Source organism: Hirundo rustica, chromosome 1 (genome assembly GCF_015227805.2).
Source record: "Hirundo rustica isolate bHirRus1 chromosome 1, bHirRus1.pri.v3, whole genome shotgun sequence".
Classification (NCBI taxonomy): Eukaryota; Metazoa; Chordata; class Aves; order Passeriformes; family Hirundinidae; genus Hirundo; species Hirundo rustica.
The window spans coordinates 84,130,827-84,157,336 of NC_053450.1; the positions used below are offsets into that span (position 1 = coordinate 84,130,827).

At 36.6% G+C, this 26,510-nt stretch overlaps 1 protein-coding gene across 3 annotated transcripts in view; it reads left to right on the forward strand.

Moving 5' to 3' along the window:
- The window catches only part of RELCH (RAB11 binding and LisH domain, coiled-coil and HEAT repeat containing), a 76,952-nt gene that overhangs the window by 39,140 nt on the left and 11,302 nt on the right, over positions 1–26,510 (forward strand). The window contains exons 1-17 of one of the 3 annotated variants that reach the window (XM_058421342.1): positions 1,888–2,017; positions 2,948–3,060; positions 7,022–7,112; positions 10,804–10,875; positions 11,661–11,801; positions 12,305–12,469; positions 13,154–13,301; positions 15,186–15,342; positions 15,887–16,010; positions 16,724–16,772; positions 17,155–17,234; positions 18,010–18,116; positions 18,701–18,800; positions 22,692–22,774; positions 23,712–23,775; positions 25,300–25,438; positions 25,786–25,902. In XM_058421342.1, coding sequence (XP_058277325.1) covers positions 7,026–7,112; positions 10,804–10,875; positions 11,661–11,801; positions 12,305–12,469; positions 13,154–13,301; positions 15,186–15,342; positions 15,887–16,010; positions 16,724–16,772; positions 17,155–17,234; positions 18,010–18,116; positions 18,701–18,800; positions 22,692–22,774; positions 23,712–23,775; positions 25,300–25,438; positions 25,786–25,902 — 1,633 coding nt within the window. In that variant the 5' untranslated portion in view covers positions 1,888–2,017; positions 2,948–3,060; positions 7,022–7,025. Of the gene's footprint in view, positions 1–1,887; positions 2,018–2,947; positions 3,061–7,021; positions 7,113–10,803; positions 10,876–11,660; positions 11,802–12,304; positions 12,470–13,153; positions 13,302–15,185; positions 15,343–15,886; positions 16,011–16,723; positions 16,773–17,154; positions 17,235–18,009; positions 18,117–18,700; positions 18,801–22,691; positions 22,775–23,432; positions 23,516–23,711; positions 23,776–25,299; positions 25,439–25,785; positions 25,903–26,510 lie in introns of those variants that run through there. The other 2 variants (XM_040067374.1, XM_040067390.1) reach the window with 2 other exon arrangements.

Genomic DNA, 26,510 nt, shown 5'->3' on the forward strand with positions numbered 1-26,510 from the left:
GCTTCTCTGCTGGTTTCAAGAATGAAAAATCGGGGATTCATAAAACAAATCTACATCAAGGGCATGACCCTTAGCAACAGGAAGAAATGAGCTCAAACCTACCTACCTACTAGTTTTTGTTCTTAATGCTCCTGAATGTCCTGAGAAGAATCTGCCCCTTAAAAGTCTTTGGGAGACTTCACTTGACCTGTTTTGTCCCTCTATAGAGCAGTTTTGTGCTTCTGGTCCCACAGTCCCCTTTGCTTCAAGTTTTACCTTCCTGTCCCTGAGGGCTGTAGGGAGCACAGAAAACACTGTTCAAGACTTCTCACTGTTTCTCCACTCCCCTTAATAGAAGGAACTGTAGAAGCCCTGATGCAGCGATGCAGAGAACACTCTCTTCTCCCATAGTATGAGAGAATGTGACCAATGGACAAGAAAATACAGCTAATTCCGTCAGCTATAATAACCAGCTTTCTGCAAGGTAAAGAACCAGCCTTGTATCTGCCCCATGTCAATGCTGCTAGGTTACTCATTAGCCCTTCAGACACAAGGCAGCAGTTTCTAGGTGAATATTCTCAGGTGTTTCCCTTTCACGCAGACTCAGCTGAGAAAAGACATTAACTTCCTTAAATTCCATAACAAGCTTAAAAAAAAAACCCACCTCATGGTACTGTTTTAGAAATAGCAGTATTTTTGAGTAAGCAGTTATGATTTTTGAGTAGGTACTCAAACATACTAAGAAAGTGCAATCAATGTGTTGGTTTCAACAGATGAAAGAATAATCCCATGAAGGTCCCATTTCATGGGGTCTATTCTTTGTAAAGTTTTTCGTAGGAGTACTTATGAATACTTGCAAGAGTATTTGAATAATGTGAAATTAGAGTAGATTTCAGAAAGTTAGATTTCACTGAATTAACATGTTTATTTAGCTTTGTTTTTAATGATCTTTATTCTTTATGGTAGTAATTTTGTTCTGTATCTATAAATGGCAGATTTCCTATTTAAAAGATTTTAGTTTAATGTATAAATAGTGGTATTTAGAGTGGTGTTAAGGCGGGTATTATTGTAGTAAAGTTCTTTCACGTCTTTTTTAATTAAAACAGTGTTTGCAGGAGAGAAAATTCTATGCAGTTCAAAAAAAAAGCCGAGTAGGTTAAATCCCCTGACTTCTCAGAACTTTAAATGGGCAAAAATCTTTAGTAACTAAAACTAATTAGATCTAACATACAGATTCTAGAGGGAAAGAAGCTCTCAGCTGAAGAAAGTTTAGTTCTTCATGCAATTTAATTTATAAAGTTTCCTTAATGAAAGTCTTCATGTTATTTCGTGCTGTGCAATGCTTGTTTTAAAAGCAGCCCCCTGTTACTCTTAAAAGTACTTTAGAAATGGACGTGTTCAAATTTTTCACATTTATTCTTCGTTTCTTCTTCTCGCCTTTTAGATTTTTTTTAAGTGATAGGTGTGATATTTCCATGCAGTCTCCTCAGTCATAAATTATCTAATCAGTATCATAATTGAGTTAAATATTGCCAATAAATCTTCCAGAATCACAGAATGTTAAAATACAGTTCAAGTTGTGGCTTGGTTATCTTTGGAGATGGAATATAGCACACAGAGTAGAATTCTTGTAAAATTAAGAAAAAAAATAAAAATAATAAAAAAAAAATAATAACCCTGTCAAGAGTTGACTAGCTTAGACATTGCTCTAAAATGAAGTTTTGTTCTATGTTTAATATAAATATGGCGCCTGCTGTTTAGGAAAATATAGGTTGAGCAATGAGGATGTTGTCAGTGGTGTTTACACAGGTCCACAGGAACATAACGATTAGGTCTCTGAATATCTGCAAGAGATTTGCACCTGCCTGCCAAGTCATTCTAAACAACCATAGATTTTTTTTTTTCCAGGTTTTGTATAATCTCTCCTGCTAACATTAGCTGTGTTTTCCACTGTCACCTGCTTATTTGTTGCAACTTAATAATTCACAAAAAGTCTTTCTGCTAAAAATGGCTCTGAAGTACACAGCAGGTATGCAAGGTAATCTCCAGATTACTTGCCCATGTTTTTTCCTTGACACTGAGGTTTTTCTTGTTCTTTTTTTCCTGACCTCTCAGTGTGATATTTCTGTCCCTAAGATACTAAAATACCTGAAAACTGTCTGGCTTTCCAATTCACTTGGAGTAAAAGCTCACATCAGCAAGGTCAAGGGAAGGGACTTCCAGACAAGGTTTTAGCAACATTTTTTTCTTCTGGGAATGAATACCATGGGCTTTATAGGCATATTTAGAAAGGAGGAGGTCTTCACTATGAAGATCCTTATATTTTTTCTTTGTATTTTATGCAGTATTTTCTTTGTAATTTGTTCCTTTAAGGGATTTTAATTGCTCCAAAAAGAAAATTCAGCTTCATAAATTGCTTTTGTATGGAAAAAAAAAGTCATAGAAACTTTACAAAAATCAGATAATTGTCAGTCAACACAAAATCTGTCTGCAGTCACCTTTACCAATGTACCTTTCTCAATGTTCATTTTTTCAAACTTGTGCACAAAACTGTGTGGATGCTTAATTGGAAATTTTAATCTTTAAGTCCGTGGCATTTCTTCATCGAAGCTTTGTTCCATAGATGTCTGTGGAGCTTCAGTTCAGTAGGTAGTGAAAACAGTTGAAACCATGATTGTCCTCTGATTCTGGTTACAGGTGACCTGCATAGGTTAATTGTAATCTTTGCAGAGCTTTTCATTTTATGTGTTGGTTATCCCTTGATTTTTCCTAGCAGGAAAATAATTCTAACTTTTGTAGATCTTCACTTCGTCACTTAATACAACATCACGACTCCAAAGTATATTTTCTAACTGTTTTGATATTATGTGATGTTAGATTTATCTTCTCTAGTTTCTTTTGCTGTTGATCAATGTATACCCAAAGCAATTTTTCTTTGTTTGGTTTTCCCCTACCCACAACATTTTAGGAATTGATCCCACTCATACTGTGTACAGCCTGCCTCCATCCTGAACCCAAAGAGAGAGATCAGCTTCTGCACATCCTGTTCAATTTGATCAAACGACCAGATGATGAGCAAAGGTGTGTTTGTGCTTGTGTGGTGTGGGACAAGCAGGAACTTCTTTGTCTGCACAAGCAGTAGAACTAATAGAAATCAGATATTACTGGGTAGCATTAAACAAGTTTCATTTAAGCTGGTATTTTGCCTATATAGTGTTGACAAATTTATGCCAAGTTCAGGGCTTTCCATTTCCATGACCTGTACTTCCTAGTTACTGAAAGGTAAGAATGTGCTTGTAATCTACAGTGTAACACTTCAGTTCCTTTTTCTGTTTAAAGATGAACTTAATTTTAACAAAACTTATTAAAGTTTATCTTTAACATCATAATTCTTAGCACTGGTTGATATAGAAATCGAAACAGCTTTTTTTTTTTTTTTTAAAAGCTGACTTGGTGACATGTTTCTTCAGATAACCACCACATTTCTTTGGGGAGGATAGTGCTCTTTCTATGTATCGCTCTTTACTATGGTAGCAATAAAAAAACTCAGAAGAATGTGGCAGTGATTTAGGTCTGACAAGTGCTAAGAACTTTATTTCAAGAACTTTATTTCATTTTGTTTAAGTTTCTGAAACAAATTATACCTTTTGTTCTATAAATTTAATTCTTCCCTAATGCTCAGGAAATCTGACTTTGTACTGATCTTGATGAGAATATCCTTAAGGTTGAAAGACAGTACCCAAGCTGGTATGTTTCCTTCTCTTAACTGTGGAACAACTTCTCATGTTTGATCTGTAGCTCTTCCATTATTTTCATTAGAGATGTTTTGGAAAGTATCTGTGTCTGTTGTTCCTCTAGGCTGTCTTCAGACAAAATAGGCTTTATGAAATAGGTGGAAAGCATTTCTTTTGGAGGCTCTCCAAAACTGAAGTGTTCAGGCATTTTTCTAAACCGTTCCCATGGTAAAATTTAGAGATTAGGTGTAATTGAAAGCCGTGGCTTTGGAGACAAAAAAAAAAAAGCTTAAATAAACAAAAGCAACTTGTAGCATAGTAGCACCATGCAGATTGAAATTACAAAAAGATGCAGTCCTGGTTCTACTTCATAGTCATTGGAAATCTGCTTCTGAAATGGTTTGAGTGTCCCATGTGGATTGAGAAGCTGAAATAATATGTGGTTGGAAGGAAATTACATGTCACTTGGAGTCTCTTGTGATTAATTGTGGTCTATCAAGCAGACTTTTCATATTCCCCTGTAGGTGCATCAGGTATGTCTTTTCCAGCAGTTAAGAAAGAAGCTTTTTTCCTTGAGTTTGTTCAAATTCTGTTGTGAATTAAGGATTTATATATAAAAATAACTTGTTTTCATGAGAAATTTGGAAAAATAGTCTGCCATAAACTCCAGGACAAAGCATGCATATACATAATATACATTTGCATACATATAAATAGTAATTGCTTTTAAAGGTGCTATAATCTGATGGAAAACCAGTTAATATTCCATCAAATAAGAGATTCTGAGTAGTAACTAAATAGAAAATACTCAGAATTTAAGGGGGGTTATACTTAGAGATTTGTATGGAAGTGTATTATGCGTGCTTTGTTTTTATCTAAATAAATTTAAATAGTATTTTAGCAGTCTTGTGCAATATGAAGTGAGCGAAGATATTCAGGTTTAATCACCGGAACAATGATGTTAATTCTCGTTACTTGTTTATCTTCTGCTGCTCTGTACAGGCCCGCCACATTATACCTTGATGTAGCAGCTGATTAGTTGACAGTTTAAATTTGCTAAAAGCAAGACACTGAAATGTGGCATTTCAAAGAATGAACCCATTAAAAGAAATGTTTTGTTTTACAGTGTCGAATATCTGAAGTATGCTAACATTTATGCAGAAAGCCTGGATTATACCTCTTGCCCATGGGAGATGCCTTTTGGTGCTTGGCATACTTCTGTGGTCTTGCACGCTAACATTATATTCAACAAGGCCACTTTTATCCTCATGGCTTTGCTCATTAATGTCCCATTCAGCTTTTAAAAATGCCTGTCAAATTCTCTTCTGCAAAGAAACAAAAATGAGTTCACATAACCTCCTTTTTGTACAACTATGTTAGTTTTGGAGGCTATGAGCCATGAAGAGGTGAGATTAATGTTTCACTCTAATAGGGCAAGATTTAAATGTTGCTTCAATGGCCTCTTATTGAGATCATTACAACTTTCCTTTCCCTGAAATGCTGTTACCATATGCTGTCAAAATGGTTGCAGTAAAATATTTAAAACCTTATTTTAAAATATTTTTGAAATATCTTTAAATTCTCATCCCTGTAGGCAGGGCACAAAAGGAACTCTGACTTAATTTTGAGATTTCATGGAACTTTTTTAAAACTTTGATTTAAGAAAAAATATTTTGGTTTATCCCATTTCTAATGCAGAAAATTTCAAGTGATTACTATGTTCTGCTATTTTCTAATAGCTTTAAAAAGTATATTCTGTTGCCCAGTTCTGTGATTAGGTGCAGTCTATAGAACCGAAAATTGTAACTCCAATGCCTATCTTGTTTGCAGTAGAACTCAGAATTACCACAGGCTTTTGTTTCCATGTTGCTATCAGTTGTTGGTTTTTTGAGTCTTATCTAAGCATTTTTGTTTTCTCCCTACTTTTTACCTTGATGGAAGGCCAAGTTCTCTGAGTGTGGTAGTAGAGAGGTTAAAAACCCAAACACACACAACACAAAACAAAAGAACTGGCTCTGATTGTTGCCCTAAAGAATGCTGGGATGTAAAAAAAAATTTGATAGTATCTTTCTCCTACAAAATTCTGGAAGTGAATGAGTCTTTTTTTTGATGGAGTATATTCTCTAAGGGATTAAAAGATAACTGGTAGAAATCTCTGCCTTTCAACCTTAAGGGGATGCTATTGATTTAGAAAATATTTAGGAGTCTAGACATGACACTAAAATTGCAACAAATTAATTCTGGCTTACATTTCACGGAGTAATAATAATAAACTGAGTAGTGCCCTAATCTTACTGAGGAGGTGATAAAATTGAGTTTCATGTCCACACATTATCATTTGAAACTGGGTATTTAAGAGTTCATGTAGGCACTAAAGGTAAAGAGAATTGGTGAATTGTATGCAAAGTTGGTATTATTCCAATCCTATCAACAGGAAGAATAGAAATAAAAACATCTTAGCAAGATAGACACTCATTAAATAAAATATCACAAATGCCAGTTTGGTACAATCTTGCTGAAATTTTAAATATACCTCTGTGCCTATGAAATTGATGGAACAATGGCAGTTTCTTGCAAACTTTAATGAAAGGTAGAAAAATATAAGAATATGAATACAAATAACAGGGGATCATAGATACTACTGGTTGATTACTTGCTTTCATTCTTTAGTGGGCTTTAGAAGATTTCTCACAAGAGTGAAGTCCAGTATTTCGTGAGAGATAACAGTAACTTGCAATTTAGAATTATACAAAACTATGTCATAAAAGAAATAAGCTGCTTGCTCTGAAGAAAGTTCATTAAATCTCACAAATGCTTCTAAATAAAATCAATTGACTTTAGTAAAATACTGATGGGTGTGATAGTATTAGGTAGTTTAGATCCTTTTCCTGCGTGATAGTATTCAGTATTAAGAATTAAATGAGAGATTTAGTCTGACTCCCAGTGTCAGACTTGAGAAAATCAGAAATATCCAAATCAGAGATTCTCAGACTGGTTTATGGGAGTTGAGCATCTGCAAGATTTTGGGAAAGGCATTTTGAATATAAAACAAGGTAAAACCATAGAATAGTTTGGGTTGGAAGGGATGTTTGAAGGTCATGTAAGCAAATCCCCACCCTGCAATGAGCAGGGATATTAGTGGCTTTCAATTTAATATTTAATCTTTAAGTCAGTGTGGATGGTGTGAAATCTTCACTACGGGCAGTGACCTATTGCCTGTCAGCATGTGCTTTTCGTCACTTAAAGAAAATACATTATATATTATAAAACTTTATAAACAGGTTAAAGCTTTAAATTTGTATTTTCAGACAGATGATACTGACTGGGTGTGTGGCATTTGCCCGACATGTTGGACCAACACGTGTAGAAGCTGAACTTTTACCGCAGTGTTGGGAGCAGGTAACTGATTATAGTTTGCTTTATGCTCCAAAATTAGTTAAAAGTTCATAAACTTGAGTTTTATTTGTTTAAGGGGGAGGTTTTTTGGTTTGGTTTTCAAAAAGATGTTTGGATGTTCTTTGTTCTCATCATGTATTATCTAACATTTAAAAAAAACCTCAGAAGCAGAAAGCTTATTAAATACTATCTGGAAATTCTAGTTATCTGTTTGTACGTGAATAAGCTTGTTATATTGAAGTGTAGATAAGCACATGTTCATCATCAGTGTCATGTAATATGTTGCTAGGTAGGTATTTTTATAATTTTAACTGTATCTTTCAGCCTGCTGGAAATCCATTTTCATTCAAAGATTTTATTTGCCAATTTTTTTTTATGTTGTTGTATTAAGTCCGTGGAGCATTGTCCACATTTCAGCTAGATTAAATTGTTAAACAGAAAATCAAAGACCAAAGTACTCATAAGCAAGCCTCTTATAGATGGGCACCTGTGAGATGAGCCTGAAACTTATGTGTCACTCGTAGAATAATAGTGATCTTCACAGATACTCCAAATTAATAGAAATAACTGAACAAGCAAACAGAAATGTTTTTACTATTTCATCTGAGGCATAGAAGCAGAACAACATGAGTTCAGTTGAAAATGTGTTGTATTTTCCTACCAGTGAAGGAAAGGGAGTTCATCATTGCCTGAAAAGGTAATGAAAACCAAGCCATGATGGAGTGGGAATCCCTGCTTTGATGGCAGAGTCTTTCTGGTCTGGTAGTTTCCTACTCTTCCTTGCAGAACACAGCAATCCGTGTTTCACAATGAGGTCTAAGCTTTAATTGCCTTAATGCTTTCTGACAGTAGGAGTATGATTTGTGCTTGTTGTGAATGACTGATGTATCTGTTGATTAAGTGAAGGTCTCATGACAGTAGTAGTTTGAAAGGAGCCATACGAAGAATTCTGTATTTTTGCCTAATTTTGTAAGCAGCATTTTGTTTTCTTAGTCCTCATGAAATTTAAACTGTGCTTGAAAAAAAAACTATCTCACCCTCAGTAAGAGCACATTTTTCTCATCTACTTCTTGCTAATTGCTGATGCAAAAGAGAAGCGAGTCCAACTGTACAAGTACAGCATATCAGACTGCCAAGTCATATGTCATAGTGAACTTATTTAATGCAGTTCGCCAGACTTTGTTTGCAGTACTGAAACCAGGTCATTATTTTCTCCAGCAAAATACCAGCTAAATCTTATTGTCACGAATCTTGAATTTGTAGAAGAGAACTCTAGTATAGACATAATTTTCTACTTTTCGCATTAGCTGTGTAAATCATGAGAAGGATTCATGGTCTTGGTCTCCAACCAAAATCTGTTTACGGATGCAAAGGACTGGTCCCTCAGGAAATTCATCCTTTCCATTGGTGGAGCTCAGAGTTGTCAGGCTAATCTTGGTAAACTCTCTACCTGATCTTTTGCAGGTAAAATTTGGTAACTGGCTTAGTTTAGTTGAAGGCTCTGTGAATGCAAAAAAGGTCCCTCAAATCTAGTGACCAGTTACTGGCTTCCAAAATTGGAATAGTGCTTATTAAAGACAAAAGGAAAATAAATCATAATAAGCATTTTAGTTACATTTAGTTTCCATGCACTACTTATCTTCCCTGAACACAAACCTGACAGAAATTTGAGGGTTTTTTTTCCTTCAGTGTGTCTTTGCAATATTTGGGGTGATATTTATATTGCCACCCTAGACCACCTACACCAGCTGAAAATAGTTATTGCTGTTTCCCTCAGGTAGGCAGAGCTCCAGATGTGTGTCTCTGTTGCCAGTGGTGGGGAATTGGCATTTGAAAAGATGGCACATAAGTCAAAGATTTTACAGAATAATAGAAGAGTTAGGGTTGGAGGGGACCTTAAAGACTCTCTAGCTCTGAGCCCCATCCAACCTGGCCTTGAACACTTCCTGGCATCCACAGTTTGTCTGGGCAGCTTGTTCCAGTGCCTCACCACCTTCACAGCCTAGTAGGTTTTAAAGCAGTCCATAATTATTTGTCTGTAATATTTTTCATCTCTGAAATCTCCGTACTTCCAAAAATTATTACGGGTGCTCTACTGATGAATGAATGCAGAATAATGACAGACACACCTGAACATTCTCCCATGCTTGAGACTTCAGTTTAGTCCTGAAGCTTACAATTTGTTTATTTAAGTCTCTTTGAAATTCTTTTCCGCACTTGATTCTTGAGAGAGTTCAGTAATTTCATACCAGAACAGTCAGAGTTAGGCTTCATTGTTGAGTGTGCTGAGCCATTCACTCAGGAAGATGTCAGGTTGGTTGTCATTTTTTTTTTCCTATGTAAATGCATGCTGGCTATTTCCAGCCACTTTCTTGTCCTTTGGATGTTTGGAAATGCTTTGTAAGGCTGATTGCTCCAACACCTTCCCAGGAGCTCGTGTGAGGCACACTGCCCTGTGTTTTAATGGGTTCTGTGTCTTGCCCTTCCTGAGGGTAGCAGTGTCATTTACTTTCTTCCAGTCCTCAGGAGCTTCCCCCATTGCCACAACATTTTCTTAATTATCAAGAGCATTCTTGGAATGATATCAGACAGATCCCTGAGCCCTCATGGGTACGTCCCCATCAAGACCCACAGACTAGTGTATGTCCAATTTCTTAGAATGTTTCTTCAAATGTTTCCTGGTAGTTTTCTGCAGAAGGTCTTCCTTGTGCCAGAATTTGGCATGGATTTCAGGGACCTCAGACTCTATTGAAGGCAAGTTTTTCACAATAGAGACAAAGAAGGCAGTGAGTACTTTGGTCTTTTTTCATGGTGAGATGGCTGCCTCACCAAGGCTATACACTTCATAGCAAGAGAGAAACAGTTGCACCAAATGCTACACATCCTATTTTATCTGACAGCATCAAAAAATTTTTACTCTCGGCATTTTACCATAGACTTTTTTTATACACAAAGTATATTGAAATACTTCATTGTTCCATTGTACAACCATTACATGGGCTGCTAAATCTGGCTCTACCAGAATGCAAACTTGTTTCTGGAGTGTCAATATTAAATATTAAATTTGTAAGGCAGAATTTTCTAGCAACTTTTGAGTAGAAAGGGGAAATATCACAGAATCAAGATGTTCTTGGTAATATGAGTTGTTTTTCGAGGTATGACATATTTATGACATATTTATGCTGGACTTGAGAGCATAAATTTAATAGCATGTAAATGCAGGTGTCTTCTTTTGACTTTGCTGGCTCTGCAAGACCTGGGCAGCTCTGCTACACTGCTTGGCTCAGAGCACTAGAGGGCACTTGTGTAGCTCTTGGAGGAACAGTGCTCCTGAAAGGCTTCATGAGACAAAATATTTCATATCATGCTAGTTCAGGAATTACGCAGATTCTTTAGGGTACAGCAGCCCATATGCTACTTTCCTTTTTATTGCATATACGAGCATGCTTCTCATATATGTATGTGCTTCTATAACTCCTTCCCTACTATGAGCTCTGCCTTATCGGACAACTGCCTCACCCTTATACCTCAATACAAGAATTTGAGGCTGCTTAGTACCCAAGTGCAACTTCAATGAGCTCAATCAGCGTTTATGGAAGAGGTGCAGGCACATCCCTCTGTTGCAGTTCATTCTAACCACATTTTGCATGCTGGTTACTGCAAAGCAAGTAGTCCGTCTGTTTCTTTTTACCAGATCAACCACAAATACCCAGAACGACGGCTACTGGTGGCAGAATCCTGTGGAGCTCTAGCACCTTACCTTCCAGTAAGTATTAACAGACTCTAAATACCTGCTAGGGAAAGCAAGGTAAAAATCTGATGCATAATGTAAGCATCCTTTATGATTTTAAACCTTACCAAGTGTGTATGTTATGCATAGACAGTCACATTGTCTTCTACTTTATATCACACATGAGATTCACTAAGTCACTTCAAGGAGATAGTTTGTTATAAAGAGGTACAGGTTAGTCTAGCTATAAAATGTTTCTAAAAACAGTATGAATACTCACTTCAGTAAAAATGAGGTAAAGAAAAAAGATAATTAGGATCAATTAAGGAAACAATTTATGAAAAAAGAATTGGCACACAACTGCAGCATTCTTCAGACACTGTGGAATGTTACATCAAGACTGCTGCCAGGTAGAAGAAGCAGCAAAATTATGTCAGTGGTAAACTAGAATTTGAAGCTTCAGAGAAAGGGTGGGAGGAGGGGAACCTAAATTAAAACCCCATTCAGCAATGCAGTGATTACTGAGTTTAAGTCTGGGCTTATAGTAGTCTTGCTGCTGTTATTTTTGGTTCCACGCAAATGAAAGGACCTTAGTTCTGTGCTTAATAGGATAAAAGTCTCTCTAATGAAGCTACTGACATTTTATATTCATTTGTCTTCTGTTGTGAAAATTGAACATGTAATATAAAGGAATTTATGGTTGGAGGAAGGGATTTTGTTTGTGAGCACTAGCAGAAGTGGAAACTTTTTATAATAGTTGATACAAACCCACATTTCTTATTTCATTGAATTTAACAAATATGTTTCTCATTTACAAACAGAAGGAAATTCGTAGTTCATTAGTACTCTCCATGCTGCAACAAATGCTAATGGAAGATAAGGCAGATCTGGTACGAGAAGCTGTGATCAAAAGCCTTGGCATCATTATGGGCTATATTGATGATCCAGATAAATATCAACAGGTATAATTTGGTTTGGGTTCTATATGTATAAAATGCTTTCCGTAGATATTTCAGGAATAATGAAGGAGGTTGTATAATAATAGAGGGTTGTTTAAATTCCTGCATTTTTATTAATTCTTTTGAGATACTTTTAAAAATCGATTTTTTTATATGACTGTTGGTCTTACTGTATCACCAAGGCAAAACAGAAAAACTACAAGTAGCATTAGAATTTCAGGTGTAATCCTTATACAGAAGCTGCTCTAATATTACATAATTTGCCTTTAAGAACATAGTACTTCACTTGCCCACCTGATATTATTAGCCAGTTTGATATCATGACTTACTAACACAGGTTCGTTTGCTGCAACAAAGCATACCTGTAGTTCAGCTTAATGCTGCCCAATAATGTTTCAGATAAGTGAAAATAAAGAACCTTTCTCTTTGAGTTTTTGAAGGCAGAGTGGTAAAATGTGTATGTCAGGTTTGGTGAAATAATTGTGTTCTTTACTGTCTTTTACCAGGGTTTTGAGCTGCTGCTTTCAGCTTTAGGAGACCCTTCAGAACGTGTGGTTAGTGCAACACATCAGGTATTTCTACCTGCTTACGCTGCCTGGACAACAGAACTGGGAAATTTACAGTTCCATCTTATACCTACACTGCTTAATAAAATTGAAAAATTGCTCAGGGTATGTACTTAGTTGTTTCTACATTTGAGAATTTTCTTTGTATCCTTTACTTGTACTTTGGGAGAAGGAAAAAAAAAAAGAGGGAAAAACCAAACCTCCCCCAAACTAAACATACTCTTCTTTAATATGCTTTTGTTTTATAGCCTAATAGCATTTGCCCCATGTTTAATATGTGTAGATTTTAGTAAACTGCTGTTTTTATCAAATAAGCAAGAGAGGTAGATTTGAATGGTTAAGTTAGGTCATTTCCAGTTATGATCCAGTTTGTGCATTTCATTTGATAGATATCTTAGAAGTCCTGGAAAAATCGTGTGTCTCGTAACTATCTAACACTGAAAGAAGATGCTTGCTTTCAGAGTACAGGTGACTTGTTTATTCAGTTAGATGCCTTGGTCTCTGAGGCAAAGGATCTGCATTCCCAAAATGTGCTGAAAATTGTTCTTTCAAAATATCAGTTCATTGGCATGAACTGCTAAATGCCAAAGGCTGTATTGCCTCAATCTTTTGAGTAGAGGTGGCTTAAGAGTGATGAAATATGCTTATGATTAGGCTAAATTGCTTTATAATTAGTGTGTCTGGGTAGAAGCTCATCACAGATGTGTTGATGCCTTGCCAGGGAATTCCTTGCCAAGGAACAGATCATCCAAACTGAGAACTTCCAAGTTAATGTCCTGTTTGTTTCAGGAAGGAGACCATGGCTTGGATGAGCATAAGCTCCACATGTATCTGTCTGCCCTGCAGTCATTGATTCCTTCACTGTTTGCACTGGTGCTACAGAATGCACCTTTTACAAGCAAGGCTAAACTTCAGGGAGAAGTACCACAAATAGAAGGTAAATTATTAATTTCTGATACGTGGAATTTTTTTTTTTTTTCAATTTGGCAAATTCTTAAGTAATGCTTCCTTTTTTCACCCCTTGCTATGCTTGAGATACCTGATTATCACAAAAAAAAAAAAATTTCTTTTTCTCCACTCCTTACAAGAAGCTTTTATAAAGCATAGCAATTTTTAATTGTACTTCCTAAAGGTTGTACTTTCTAAAGAACTGATTTCCATTAATAGTCTACAATAGCTCAGAAAGGGTGGCCTCAGTTTCAGTTAATTCTTACAAATTTATGGAGTGGGAGAAACACAGCATAATGCAGCAGCATCACCATCTGTTATCTCTCTGTGTAATATCCTAGAAGACCATCCCATCCCTGACAGTGTTCAAGGCCAGGCTGGGTGGAGCTTTGAGCAGCCTGGTCTAGTGGAAGGTATCCCTGCCCATGGCAGTAAGTGATCTTTAAGGTGCCTTCCAACCCAAACCGTTCTCTGACTGAATGGCCTAATGGTGAAGTTGTCCTTAGATCAGCAATCCTAGCCTGTGGAGTGTTTTCTGCTATTGCAAATGCTTTTTAAGATGTTGTTGGTAATACCTGCCATATGCTGATAATAGGTGCTGTGTGTGAAGATGCAAAGAAAGGGTAATGAAAGAAAATTTGGAAAGCAGCTAGTGGTACATTTACTGTCTGATACTCCTTTGAAAATGCTTAACGTGCTGTGATAAGACTCATTTAGCGGACTTGAATAATTTGAAGATGGTTACTACTTAAATAAGGAATTCAAAAATTTCAGGTTTCAGCTTAGTCTTCTCTAGGCTTAACAAGCACAGCTCTTTCAGCCTTTCTGCATAGGAGAGGTCCTCTTTTTGTTCACACTGTTGTAGCCTTCCTTGGACTTGCTCCCACAGGTCCATGTGTTTCCTGTGCTGAGGACCCCAGAGCTGGATGCAGTGTTCCAGGTGGGGTCTCATGAGGGAGAAGCAGAGGGGGTAGACTCACCTTCCTCACCCTGCTGGCTGTGCTGTTTTGGATGCAGCCCAGGATAGTGTTGGTTTTCTGGTCTGCGAGCAAATATTGCTGGGTCACATCCAGTTTTATCACTCAACAGCCCCCCAAGTCTGCTCTCAATCCCTTCATATCCCCCAGGCTGCACTGGCACAGGGCATTGCTTTGACCCAGGTGCAGCACCTTGCACTTGGCCTTGTTGAGCCTCATGAGGTTCTCATGGGCCCATTTCTCGAGTTTCTCCAGGTCCCTCCCTCAGTCTTGGCATCCTGTCCCTTAGGTGTCGCTGCACCGCTAGCTTGGTGTCATCTGCAAACTTGCCAAAGGTGCACTCGATCCCTTTGTCTGTGTCATTAGTGCAGACGGTGAACACTACTGGTCCTAGTATGGACCCCTGAGAGGCACAGCTTGTCGCTGATGTCCATCTGGACATTAAGGCATTGACTGCTATCCTCCAGATGCGAGCATCCGTTCAATTCCTCATTCACAGAAAAGCCGATCCATCAAATTCATATTTCTTCAGTTTAGAGGTGATGTTTTGGGAGACTGTCAGAGGTTTTACAGCAGTCCAGACAGGTGATATCTGCAGCTCTTCCCTGTTCACAGATGTAGTCACTCCATCATAGAGGGCCGTTAGGTTGGTCAGGCAGGGTTTGACCTTGCTCAAGCTGTGCTGGCAATAACAATAATATAATCTCCCTCGTATTTTCTTTTTTTAACTGAGGGTTACATAATCTCTTCAGAGATGATTTTAACTCACTGATTTTTAAAAAGCAAATTGATAACCTTATAGAGAAAGCACTTAATGAGTTCTGCTCTTGTTTCTGATGTCACCTCCATGGTGTTTTCATCTTTCATTTGTGGTTGCATGTTCCCTGCTGGTACAGTCACTAGGTTTCCCCGACCCGTGTCACCTCTTCAGGACGTCGCCGTCATCATTGGAAGCCGCGAACAGTTGGCTGTGTTGCTGCAGCTGTACGACCATCAGCTAGAACATGAGGGCACCACAGGCTGGGAGACTCTGCTATGGGTAGTCAATCAGCTGTGAGTTAATTTGTGTCTTAGGATACCTAATTTTGACACGTTTTAAAGTTCAGAGTTCTTAAGCATGGTTATGTTTAACAATTACTGAATATAATAATGCGAAGAATGATTGCATTTGAGAATTACTAAAGAGGAAAACTTTATTTTAGGCTTTTTAATTTTCATGCTGAATTATCTTTGATTTTATTCAGAAAATATCAAGTCTAGCAGAACATGTAGATAGCTGTTTGCTCTGAAAACTTGTTTCTTTTATTTTTGCATTGGTATAGTTAAGTCTCTTGTGAAGTAAAGGTTGTTGTGTTCTGACTATCTCATGATAGCAGCAAATATTTGAAAATATGGGTCAGACTTTTCTGGCACTTAAACCCTTGCTTTCTTCACTGGTCAGGAATTGTAAAGAACATGTAGCTAATTTTATTAGAACCTATAGTGCTCTCTGTGTGCATGTATTTATTAATATAAGCAGTAAATCTATACAACTGTAAATGGATAAAAGCAAAAAATTAGAGTAGTGTTTAATATCCTTTTGTCTCCTGATTTTTAGGCTACCACAGCTTATAGAAATAGTTGGCAAGATCAATGTAGCATCAACTGCCTGTGTCCATGAGTTCTCTAAATTTTTCTGGAGACTTTGTCGGACATTTGGGAAAATTTTTACAAACACTAAGGTAAGCTATTACCTTAAATAGTCTACCTAAAGAGTACCTTGATAATGTATATTATCTATATTTACAGTATGCCAGAACACCCACACTTTGTGACCGTTTATATTTTTTATGTCACACTGATGCTTTTCCATGAGTACATTTAAACCTGCTATCTTTAGAGCCCTATTTGTGTCCTTTTCTGGTTTTGGTCGTTTTGGAATGGCCTTCTTATCTTGCCCAACCAGGGACAGGGTGTTTTTAACTATATTCTTTGTATTTCCTTTGTGAATGACAGAGAAAGTAGGAGAGATCATCCTAATTCTGGTTATTTAGCAACTTTCTTTCTTCAGAGCAACATACTGTTAAGTCTTTGTGGTGTACATAAGTACTCCAGCTTCACTTGATTAAAAAATTGGAAGTTGATGTCTTCCCAGCCTGAAATATTTTCTACAGATGGTATCTAAAACGTTTTTATCAAGGTATTATATTATTTTTCTCAACAAAATAACTTCTGAACACAGTTACAAAATACTTCCAGGGAAATTGTCAAACATGAGAGGATTACCTAAATAAAGAAAAAACTCTTAGCAGTACGTGCTACCTCCAGAGAAGGGATTGTTGTGTTTTGGGAGATTTTTTTTTTTTTGCTTTGTTTTGCAATTCTTTTTATTTTTCTAAGTTAATTGATGCTGGTAACAGGTTTTCTTACATGGGATTCATCATCCTTTGCATAGGTAAAACCACAGTTCCAGGAAATCTTAAGACTATCTGAGGAAAACATAGGTAAGTAGCTTTTTACTGAAGTAAATTGATCTTAACTGCAACAGGAAAAAAAAATTCAATTTCTTGTTCAAATAACATTTTCAGGCTGTAGTTCTTAAATTTATCTTTGTGAAACATTGAAAAATCTAGTCTTAATCTGAATGGACCACTTTGAAGTTGTAGATTGTGTGTAAGGTAAAAAAAAAATCTCAAATCCAAATACCCCTTGAGTATTATTTAAGCACGTTTGTGTATATATGCATATAAATTCTTCATGTATCTATAAAAAGGGGTTTAAATCTATAATTCTTAAATACACACACATAAGTCTACTATATATCATATGTAGGTTCTGTACTCGTATGTATGTATAAAACCCCAGTTCTTCACTGTGTTTCATTAGATTCCACAGCAGGTAATGGAGTGCTAACAAAAGCCACAGTTCCCATCTATGCAACAGGGGTCCTTACGTGTTATATTCAGGTAGGTTTGGGGTTCTGTTTCTTTGTTAAATGTATAATAGTGTGCAAAACTTGCTTAAAAAAATACCTAAATGTGACTGTGTTCATTGCAAACTTAATGTTCTTGTGTGTTGAAGGTAGGTAGATGAATGAGCAGCTGTAAATACATCTACAAGTAAAGTTTTCTAGTCAGGTGGTGATGCATATTTAGATCATGTGTTACCATGTCCCTCTGTTAAAACTCTGTTATTCCTGGAACGGTTTCTTGCCCATTTAACTATGAACTTTGCAAACATCATGGTGCAAAACTTAATGAAACAGGTAAATGGCCATTTGAAGCCTAGTTGGAGTCTTAAGATTTTAATGTTACCTAGTACTAAAACAAACACACTATAAATATTACCTAATCCTCCACCAACAAGCAGTCAAGTTCTAGTGTATGCATATCTTACAGGAAAAAAAGAAATTCTTCATAATACTACAATTTTCTAGTGGATTATGACTTAAAAACTTTCAGGAGTCATAAATGTGCTGAAGTACTGTTCTTAAAAGTTTTTTTAATAAAAGAATTTATGCATGAGTATGTGCTTAGTTGAAGAAACACAACCTCTTCGTGTGTTTGCTTTGAAAAGCTCTTGTTCTTTAACCACATTTTTGAAGTTCCTAAGAAAATGGTTAAATGCTTGATCTTGTTTGGGGGTTTTTTTTTCCATAGTTTGTCTCCATATGTTGCCATCACAACCTCAGCAATTCTTCCAGCACATTCATCACTGTACTCCCTTCTTCCCTTCTTTCAGGAAGAAGACCGCAAGCTGCTAGTTGGATTCCTAGAAGATGTAATGACCATGCTTTCACTGTCCCATGCTCCTCTTGATAGCCTGAAAGCTTCCTTTGTGGAACTAGGGTAAAAAATATACCTTGGGGTTGACTACATATAAATACATTAGTAACTCTAATTAAAAGCTGCTAATCTATTTGTAATTGTAAGTAACGGTGATGCTTTGGGTGAATGAAGGCTGTACTTGCTTTTTTTTCCCCTCATGTAAATGTAATTTCTAGGTTTAAAAATGTAGCAGGGAAAAAAAATCTGATATGTAAAAGAGGAACGTCAAAATCCAAACGTAAAATTTCCACAAAAATAACTCATTGAGAATACAATGGAAATTAATTTTGTATTTACCATACTATTGTCATTTGTTCTAGATATGTATTTGCATTCAATATAATAATTCATTGAAAATAGCGTTCTTAAAATTGAGCTGGGGGTTCTTTTAATTAACTCTAAAAAGGAACATATTTTCTAGACTGTAGCATATTGCAAGTCTTTCAGAATGAGATATGTATTTTGTATCCTTCAGAAAAGGTAAACTCTGGAGTTTTAGACTTGTTGAACAAGGAGTTTCTTAAGACTGCATTTTTTAGGTAAAGAACATATCCAGGGCTTGGGAGTATTTTTGTTTGATCAACTGCCCAACTGTTTTCTTCTAGTGCAAACCCAGCTTATCATGAGCTACTGTTAACTGTTTTGTGGTATGGAGTTGTCCATACTTCTGCTCTTGTTCGATGTACAGCTGCTAGAATGTTTGAAGTAAGTATTATCCAAACTGTTCTTCACTTTTTTAAAACTAGAGTTTATTTTTTTAAACCCAGGGATCAATCAGACAATGTCAGTACATTCTTAATAATTACAAGCAACTTAAATAAGCTGTGCACTGTGTGATGGAGCAGGAGGTTGTTGTTCAGTTGTTTTTGTATCTGTTCTCTGTTCAACAGCACATCTTTCTATAGGTCTGTAGTTAAGCATCTCTGAGTTTTAACTTCTGCTCTTGCTATTCAACACATCATCAGTAGTCTAATATACAACTTACCACTGTCAGTACGTCTTGTTTCTGCTCATACAATGCACTTGCATTGTAATTCAAATCAGTTTTCTTTGTACCAGATATGGTGATGAAGACACACATGTAACCAATTTTGTATTTTTTATAAAAATTAAAAGAATTTAAAAAGAATTTAGTTACTTTAATTGCCTCATAATGACAGCTTCATTTTTCCCTTACCATCTATACATTTTGGTCAGAATAAAGACTAAAACATATACCTAGTAAGTTTGCCGTTATTCTCACATCATGCCTTTGTTTCATCAAATGTTGATTTTAAAAGGCATAAGCAAAAACTCTGGGACATACTCCATTGACTGAATAAAGCGAGAGCTTTTTGTCTTTTGCATGTTAGAAACCCATATTTCTAATCACCATTACTTTTTCCTTCTTTTTTTTGTGTATTTCTGCCATATTTGTCTTGGTTGGATAGCTTTGGAGGGGACCTCTAGCAGAATCTAACATCTTATATCATTTGCAAAAACAAATCTCAAGCCTGCCTCAGAAAAAAGAGCACTTAACATATCCATCAGCTTTCTTTAACAATACTCTGCATGTCAGAGCAGTAAACAGACACACCAAGCTCTGTCCTGAGATTCACTTGAAAATATCCAACAATGGCCTTTTTTTCCTGGGGTTGGTTTGTTTGGGGTTTTTTGCCCCTCCCTTTGAAAAGGAAATGGCAATTTTTGGACACCCTTCAAAATTATTTGCTTATTTTCCCTCTCATAAAAGCATTTTTTTATATCTTATTTGTAATAATAAGCTTTTTTTTCCCTAATAAACATTAGCCAAACATGTGCAAGACCTCACTTAAAACAGGCTGTTGTCTTGGTTGCAGCGCCTTTTCAAATTCAGCTGCATGTTGATTATTTTTGGACAGTCTATGCTTGCTATTTCATATCTTGTTTCTTAGCATATTTCAATTCTTACCAAAGCCTAGGCAGCTTTCTTTTAAATGGTCTTCTTACTTGAAAATAGTAGCATGATGTTATTTCCTGGATAGCCAAGGCCTGCGTATTTATAACATGGTATTATGTAAAGTTGGGAAGTCACCTGTGCAAAGAGGTAGCAATAGTTGGTTTCACTACTGAAAGATTCCATCGCTCAACGAAATTCTGTAACCTCAGAGGCTGCTGAATGGCAAAGCCCAGTGATTAGGTAATAGGATGAGGAGTATGTGACCTGCAGGACAGCTATATGAGAACAGTGAAGGTTCTGAGCAGCACAGAGTCTGCACACCCAACTGCTTTACCAAACCTTTACAGTTTGTTAAGGGTTGGAAGGACAGAGAAGTGATGTGGGGCCTTTCCACTCCCTCGCCCCTTTGGGGCAGGGAAACTGTGCTACCATTTTTAAGCCGTAGTATGTGTAAGTAATGATCCAGAGGAATCAAAAACAAGGTAACCATTTATGTTGTCTGTCTCACTGTAACCTTACCTGCTGCTACGTGGCTTTGCCCATCCAGCTGTTCTGTTGCTTCCATATAAATATTTTTAATCAGGAGCTTCCCATTTGATTATTGATGCAAACAAATGTGATTTTGTTCTGACTTGAATGTGAAGCACGTAGCTGAGTTTTACATAAGCTTTGCTGGTTTGTTTGAGTTCAGGGCTAGAGGCACATCTTTAGAATGACACTTGTATTATAAAGCATGTTTTATTTTCTGTATGATGGAATGCATCTGTTCACCATGCTTTACCATACTTAGAGATGTGGCAGACCAGAGAGGAATGAAGCTGAGATCATTCTAAATTATTTACTAATTATACAAATCCCAAGCATTTGAGGTTTTTTTTTTTTTCCAAAGCACTGTATAACTGCTAGGCTTTTCTCTAAATGAAGGTTGGTAAAGAAAACTCAAGTCTCTGTTTAACCAAGATTGAAAATTATAAGCATTTTTATTTTAATAAATGTGGAAATTAGTAAAGCTATGTATGAGAGTAAAACCATCATAAGCAAACTGTGAGCTATGTCCTTAACAGCTGTTTGAAGAGTAGCCCGTGAACTCAGCAGATTGGCACCTGGAGTTGTTGCCAATGTAAATAATTGTGAAATGTATTAAGGTTAAAATGTTGTAGTTGAACTTACATCCTAATACTTTCTGCAGAACAAGTATAGGATGTTGTAACTTTGCTACTCCAGGTGCTTTGCAGCAATAGTGTCTTATGTTCTTACCCAGCTTCTCCCCTGTTCTTCCTTCTCCAGTAATTGTGAGACCACACTCTATTCTGTGTCTGCACATGTGCACACATACGTGCACACACAAATGTTGCTTAATAGGAATGACTGCTTTATATAGAAGCTTCTGAAAAGTCAGGTTCCTTCCAGTCTTTCACATCTTACTTTGGTTTAAATTCAGAGTTGGTGAAGCAGGAATCCTGTAACAAATAGCAGAATATAAAATCTTCTCTATTTAAAGGATGTAAATGCTGCCTGGGTTTGGTACTGTTATACTGATATCTACTGCTTTTCCCAGGAGAAAAGCGTGTAGTTTAAATTGTGTTCATTATGCAATGTGAGTAATCAGAATATAGCTAAATATTAAAATGGCATTTCATATTTCTCATATAATAAATTTTTTTGTATTTATCTCTTAAAACCGGCAAATACATGCAGACTTCCTTACATGAAACTCAAAATAGGAATATCTAATCTTTCCTCTTTTTATTAATGAAGACAAAACCTACCAATTTCTTGAATATAAAAAAAGTTTGCAACTGGGTTTGAAAAATCAGTGGGTTTTCACATGAAGAAAGCATTTAAAGAGCATTTGCAACATACGCAGCAAATGCTTGTGTATAACTACATGGGTAATGTAAAAAAATCACCTGGGAACATCTGGATTCAAACAACTTTGTGTTCATGGAGAATGAATTTTACTGTGATTTCAAGCTTTTAACATTTGGTATGCACTGCAACAAATATATCTCTTCCTTAGTTTGCAAAAAAACTTGAGGAAATACATTTCATGGGTAGTTCAAGGATTCTCCATTTTCTACCTGCACAGACCAGCATGCACACTGCTTGGATGGTTGTTAAATATCAACGAGTCCTAAATGACTTTCAGAAAAACATTTCTGGCATCTGGGAAGGTGCTGTTTGTCTCATTGTAAAAGGTGCAAGAGGTATCACTCAGTGTGGGGAAATCTGCACACATTTGGCCTAGTCAACACTTCTGTCTTGCATGTGACAGCCACCTACTATGGTAAATACTGTTGTGTTGAGTTAGGAACAGTATTTACATAAAATTGACCTTGCTTTAGTACTTACACATAACTTTATAATTATAATAGTATCTGAAATAAAACGTGCAGCTACCTGCAAAAGTTTGAGCTCAAGTTTTAAAATACCTGAAAATAAAGAAAACATTGTATTGTTGAATTTGTCATGTTTGTGCTGATTGCCAGACCACTTTAGCTTTCTTCACGCCTTTGCATTTATGAAGCTCTAGTGTAGCAGTATTTGCTTAGCTTCTAATTTTGGTTTGCTTTTTGTGTTTTTTTTCTTTCTCTCTCTTGTGCTGTTCTTCTTCCCATGATACTGTACTCGCTCTTTCCGTGCATCACCTGTGATACCCCCCTGCTCCGACCATTCAGCTGTTGGTGAAGGGGGTACATGAAACTCTGGTAGCTCAGAGAGTTGTTCCTGCTCTCATTACTCTCTCCAGTGACCCTGAAATGTAAGTTCCCTGTCTTGTATACCTAGCATCTCTCTTAATACTTAGAAAGAAATAACCATCAATTATGTCTCTTAATCTAGCTGAACAAAAATTGAATTACTTTTAAAGGAACGTAACCTTTAAATCACTTATTTCTAAATAAAAAGCTTTACTGCAGCACCTGGAATTAAACTGTATAAACATGCTAAATAAACTTTAAATAGAAAACTTAAATCCACGTAATTTAATTTTTGTTTTCTATATTAAGTCGTGTTCTCAGTTTTCAAATTTGCTTACGTCGTTTCTAGCGGAAAGCTGGATACTACTATTCTGGAATGCTATCAGCTTTGCTACTGCAAAATTAAGTGTCATCTGCATTAATGAAATGCAAAGTAGTTTTGGCTGCATCTCATTTCTGATAGACAACCGTGGCACTTCATTTCCTGGACATTCTGATGTGGTATTTCTTTCAAGCTAAGGAGGGATGCTTTGCTAATCTCACTAACAACTTGTTACTAACAGATGCTCCAGCATGAATAGTCGTAGTGGCTTTAATGTCTTGTGTGGGTGACTAATCCAAGAACAACCCCAAGAGTCTGCCTGCCCATCCTCAGTCACAGCTAACCCAGTTCTTAAAGTTTACCAAAGCGTTTTTTATTGCATGTTGACTGGTTTACAGCTGACTCTTCGAGGCATGAGTGAAGCATTAGTTGACAAGCGGGTTGCTCCGGCCCTTGTTACCTTGTCCAGTGATCCTGAATTGTGAGTTTCAGACTGAGACCTTGAGTTAATCCTGTCTTTTTCCTGGTCTGCTTTTTCTTTTTTTTTTTCCTTTCTTGTTTTTTTGGACGTTGCTAGAAACTAATGTAACTTAAAAGTACTAATTTTTAAATTTTTATTTAAGTAATTTTGTTCTTGGTGTTGAATACATCTTAAAGACCCTATTCTTCCATTGTAGTTCAGTAAGAATTGCTACAATCCCTGCTTTTGGGACCATAATGGAAACTGTTACTCAGAGAGAGGTAAGACACCTGTTGTCACCTGTGTTTTTGTAGCATAAGAAGTGGATGATTGTTTAATAAATCCAGAATAAAAGAAAGTGCAACTCTTAAATTATTTTTTTCTTTGTCATATTCTCTTCCGAAGTGCTTTCCCGTTTTGCAATGGCCTTTTCTTTGTTGTTTTTCCTAAATAAGCCAACCCTTATAACTAATAAAAACATTTCCTCCTAAATCTCAACCAAACATAAACAGAGACAGATAAGTAGAGGGGAGGCCTGTGTTAGAAGATGGGAAATCCCATGCTCAAAATGTTTTTAAAGCCTTCTCCAGTACAGTTGTGAAATCTAACTCCATTATTTCCAAATGAAATAGTTCTATTTTAAAATAGTGACCAAAATCATCCACCTATTGTACTGTTGTATATTGTATTGTTTTAGTTGCTTTAGGGTATCCTGCTTGGCTCCCAAACACTTTGGAAGAGCACAAGATTCTTGTTCCAGTCATGTCTGCTGGTTTAGCCCTTGGTGTCCAAGATGGCACTGAAAAGACATAATGACATTAGCAAAGTATTCCGTGAAGATAATATACAGATGCAATTCCTCCTCATTTTTGAAATGATGATACTATCCTAATAGATAAGAATTCTGAAGACAGTCAGGAGCCTGCCGTAAGCAGTAGGAAACTCGATTTTGTTTCATGTAACAACTGTGCAATCGAATTTCTTCTGTAAGTCCTTGCAGCTTTTTTGCAGAGCTTGCACTCTTCCCGTAATTTCAACATATTCTAAAAGAATGTGTTTGAGGAAATGTGAGTAATGTGAGTCAAGTCAGTGATGACTCACATGTACTTGGAAGATGGAAAAGTTAGAATTTTGTAGCTTGGAATGCATGCCTGTAATCAGTTTGGAAGAATATTGTTTTGTTACCACACTGAAGTTACTGTATCTATTGCACTAATTATAATAAGCCTTAGAGTACAGAGGTGATAGCACCTTCCAAAATGTATCATAAAATGTTATTTTTTCAATTTTGAATCCAAGTTAAATACCTAACTCATCTTAGTTTTGGTTTTTTAGCCTTTAGTTGAAAAAAATCTTTTTAATTCCATTGATTTTGTGATGGCTACTTTTGCATCTTGGTCCTCTGCAAAAAAAAATTTCAGCCTATTAATTGAGATACATTCCAAAAAAGTCCACTCATTGATTTCTGATTAAACAGGAAAAATCTGTAGATATTAATAGTAAGAGAGAAACTGGTAAAAAAAGGGAGTATCAGACTCAAAGAAACCTCAGGCAGAAAGATCAGCTGTATGGGAGTCACCTGTCTGTTGTTAAAAGATCAGATTAAAACCCTGTTAACAGTCTTTAAAATATAGAGGTGCATTGCAGTTTGTAACATCCTGTTAGAAAAAATCTTTAAATTAGAAGAAAATCCAAGGTCTGTTATCTGAAATACAGAAGACTGTAAACATACTCTGAACTGATCATAACAACTTCTAGCATCTTCATTCTTTTGTGTTCTTTCTGTTTCTCTGGGATTATTTAAGCTTCTGGAGAGAGTAAAAATGCAGCTGGCATCTTTCCTGGAGGACCCTCAGTATCAAGACCAACATTCTTTACATACAGAAATCATAAAAACATTTGGAAGAGTTGGACCTAATGCTGAGCCCAGATTTAGAGACGAATGTAAGTTGCATCCATGGCAAGATGCAGTCTTCCTCTCTCTGTCTAAAAGATAATAGGTGTGCTGGTTACATTGATGGGGTTTTCTTTCTTTTCTGTCAACTTATTATTTCAAAGGTACTCTAAGGTACCTTTTTATTTTAGGTGGTGCTACCACAGATTTTTATTTCAAGTTTGAGTCAATCCATTAAATGTGCAAGGGCAATCCCATCAAAAGCAGTTGTTTACAGTTCTTATTCCATGCTCATGTGTAAGAGTTTTAGGTGCCCACAGTTGCCACATAGCACCTGTTTAATGCTAAACAAATCTGGGGAAAGCTGTTTCAAATACTTCTGTATTTACTTTTTCAGTTGTTATTCCACATTTGCACAAGTTAGCCTTGGTCAACAACCAACAGTCTGTTGATTCGAAGAGACTGGATATTGCTACCCACCTGTTTGAGTCCTACAGTGCTCTTTCCTGTTGTTGTATCCTTTTTTAAGGGGAAGTTTAGCTGTTACTTCTCTAGTGGTGAGAAAAATCTCAATATTAGAAGAATAACTAAGTTTGTCTTTGAATCTGTGATGTAAAACATCATCTATTCAGCATAAGGGAGAGGTTTTCAGAGATGGTGAATATCATGGATTTGCTGCACACCAGATGCCTACCAAGCCACTTTCATTCGCCTCCTCAGCAGGATGGATGAGGGTGGGGGAGAAAAATCAGATAGAGGAAAAACTCGTGTCAAAATAAAGGCAGTTTAATAAAGCATAAGCTATGCATGGAAGCAAAACAAAACAGAAGATTTATTCTCTACTTTCCATTAGCAAGCCATGTCCAGCTATTTCTTGGGAAGCAGGGCTTCAGCACATGTAGCAGTCGCTCCAGGAGACAAACGTATACAACAAATGGTGCCCTGCCCCACCACCAGCACTTTCTCTTGGTTTTTGTATCTGAACAGGCATCATAGGGTATGGAACAACCCTTTGGTCAGTTTGGGTCAGCTGCCCAGGCTGTATGCCCTCCCCCAGCCTACTGATGGGAGGGAATGTTGAGAGACAGCACCGATGCTGTGCTAGTGCTGCTCAGCAGTAGC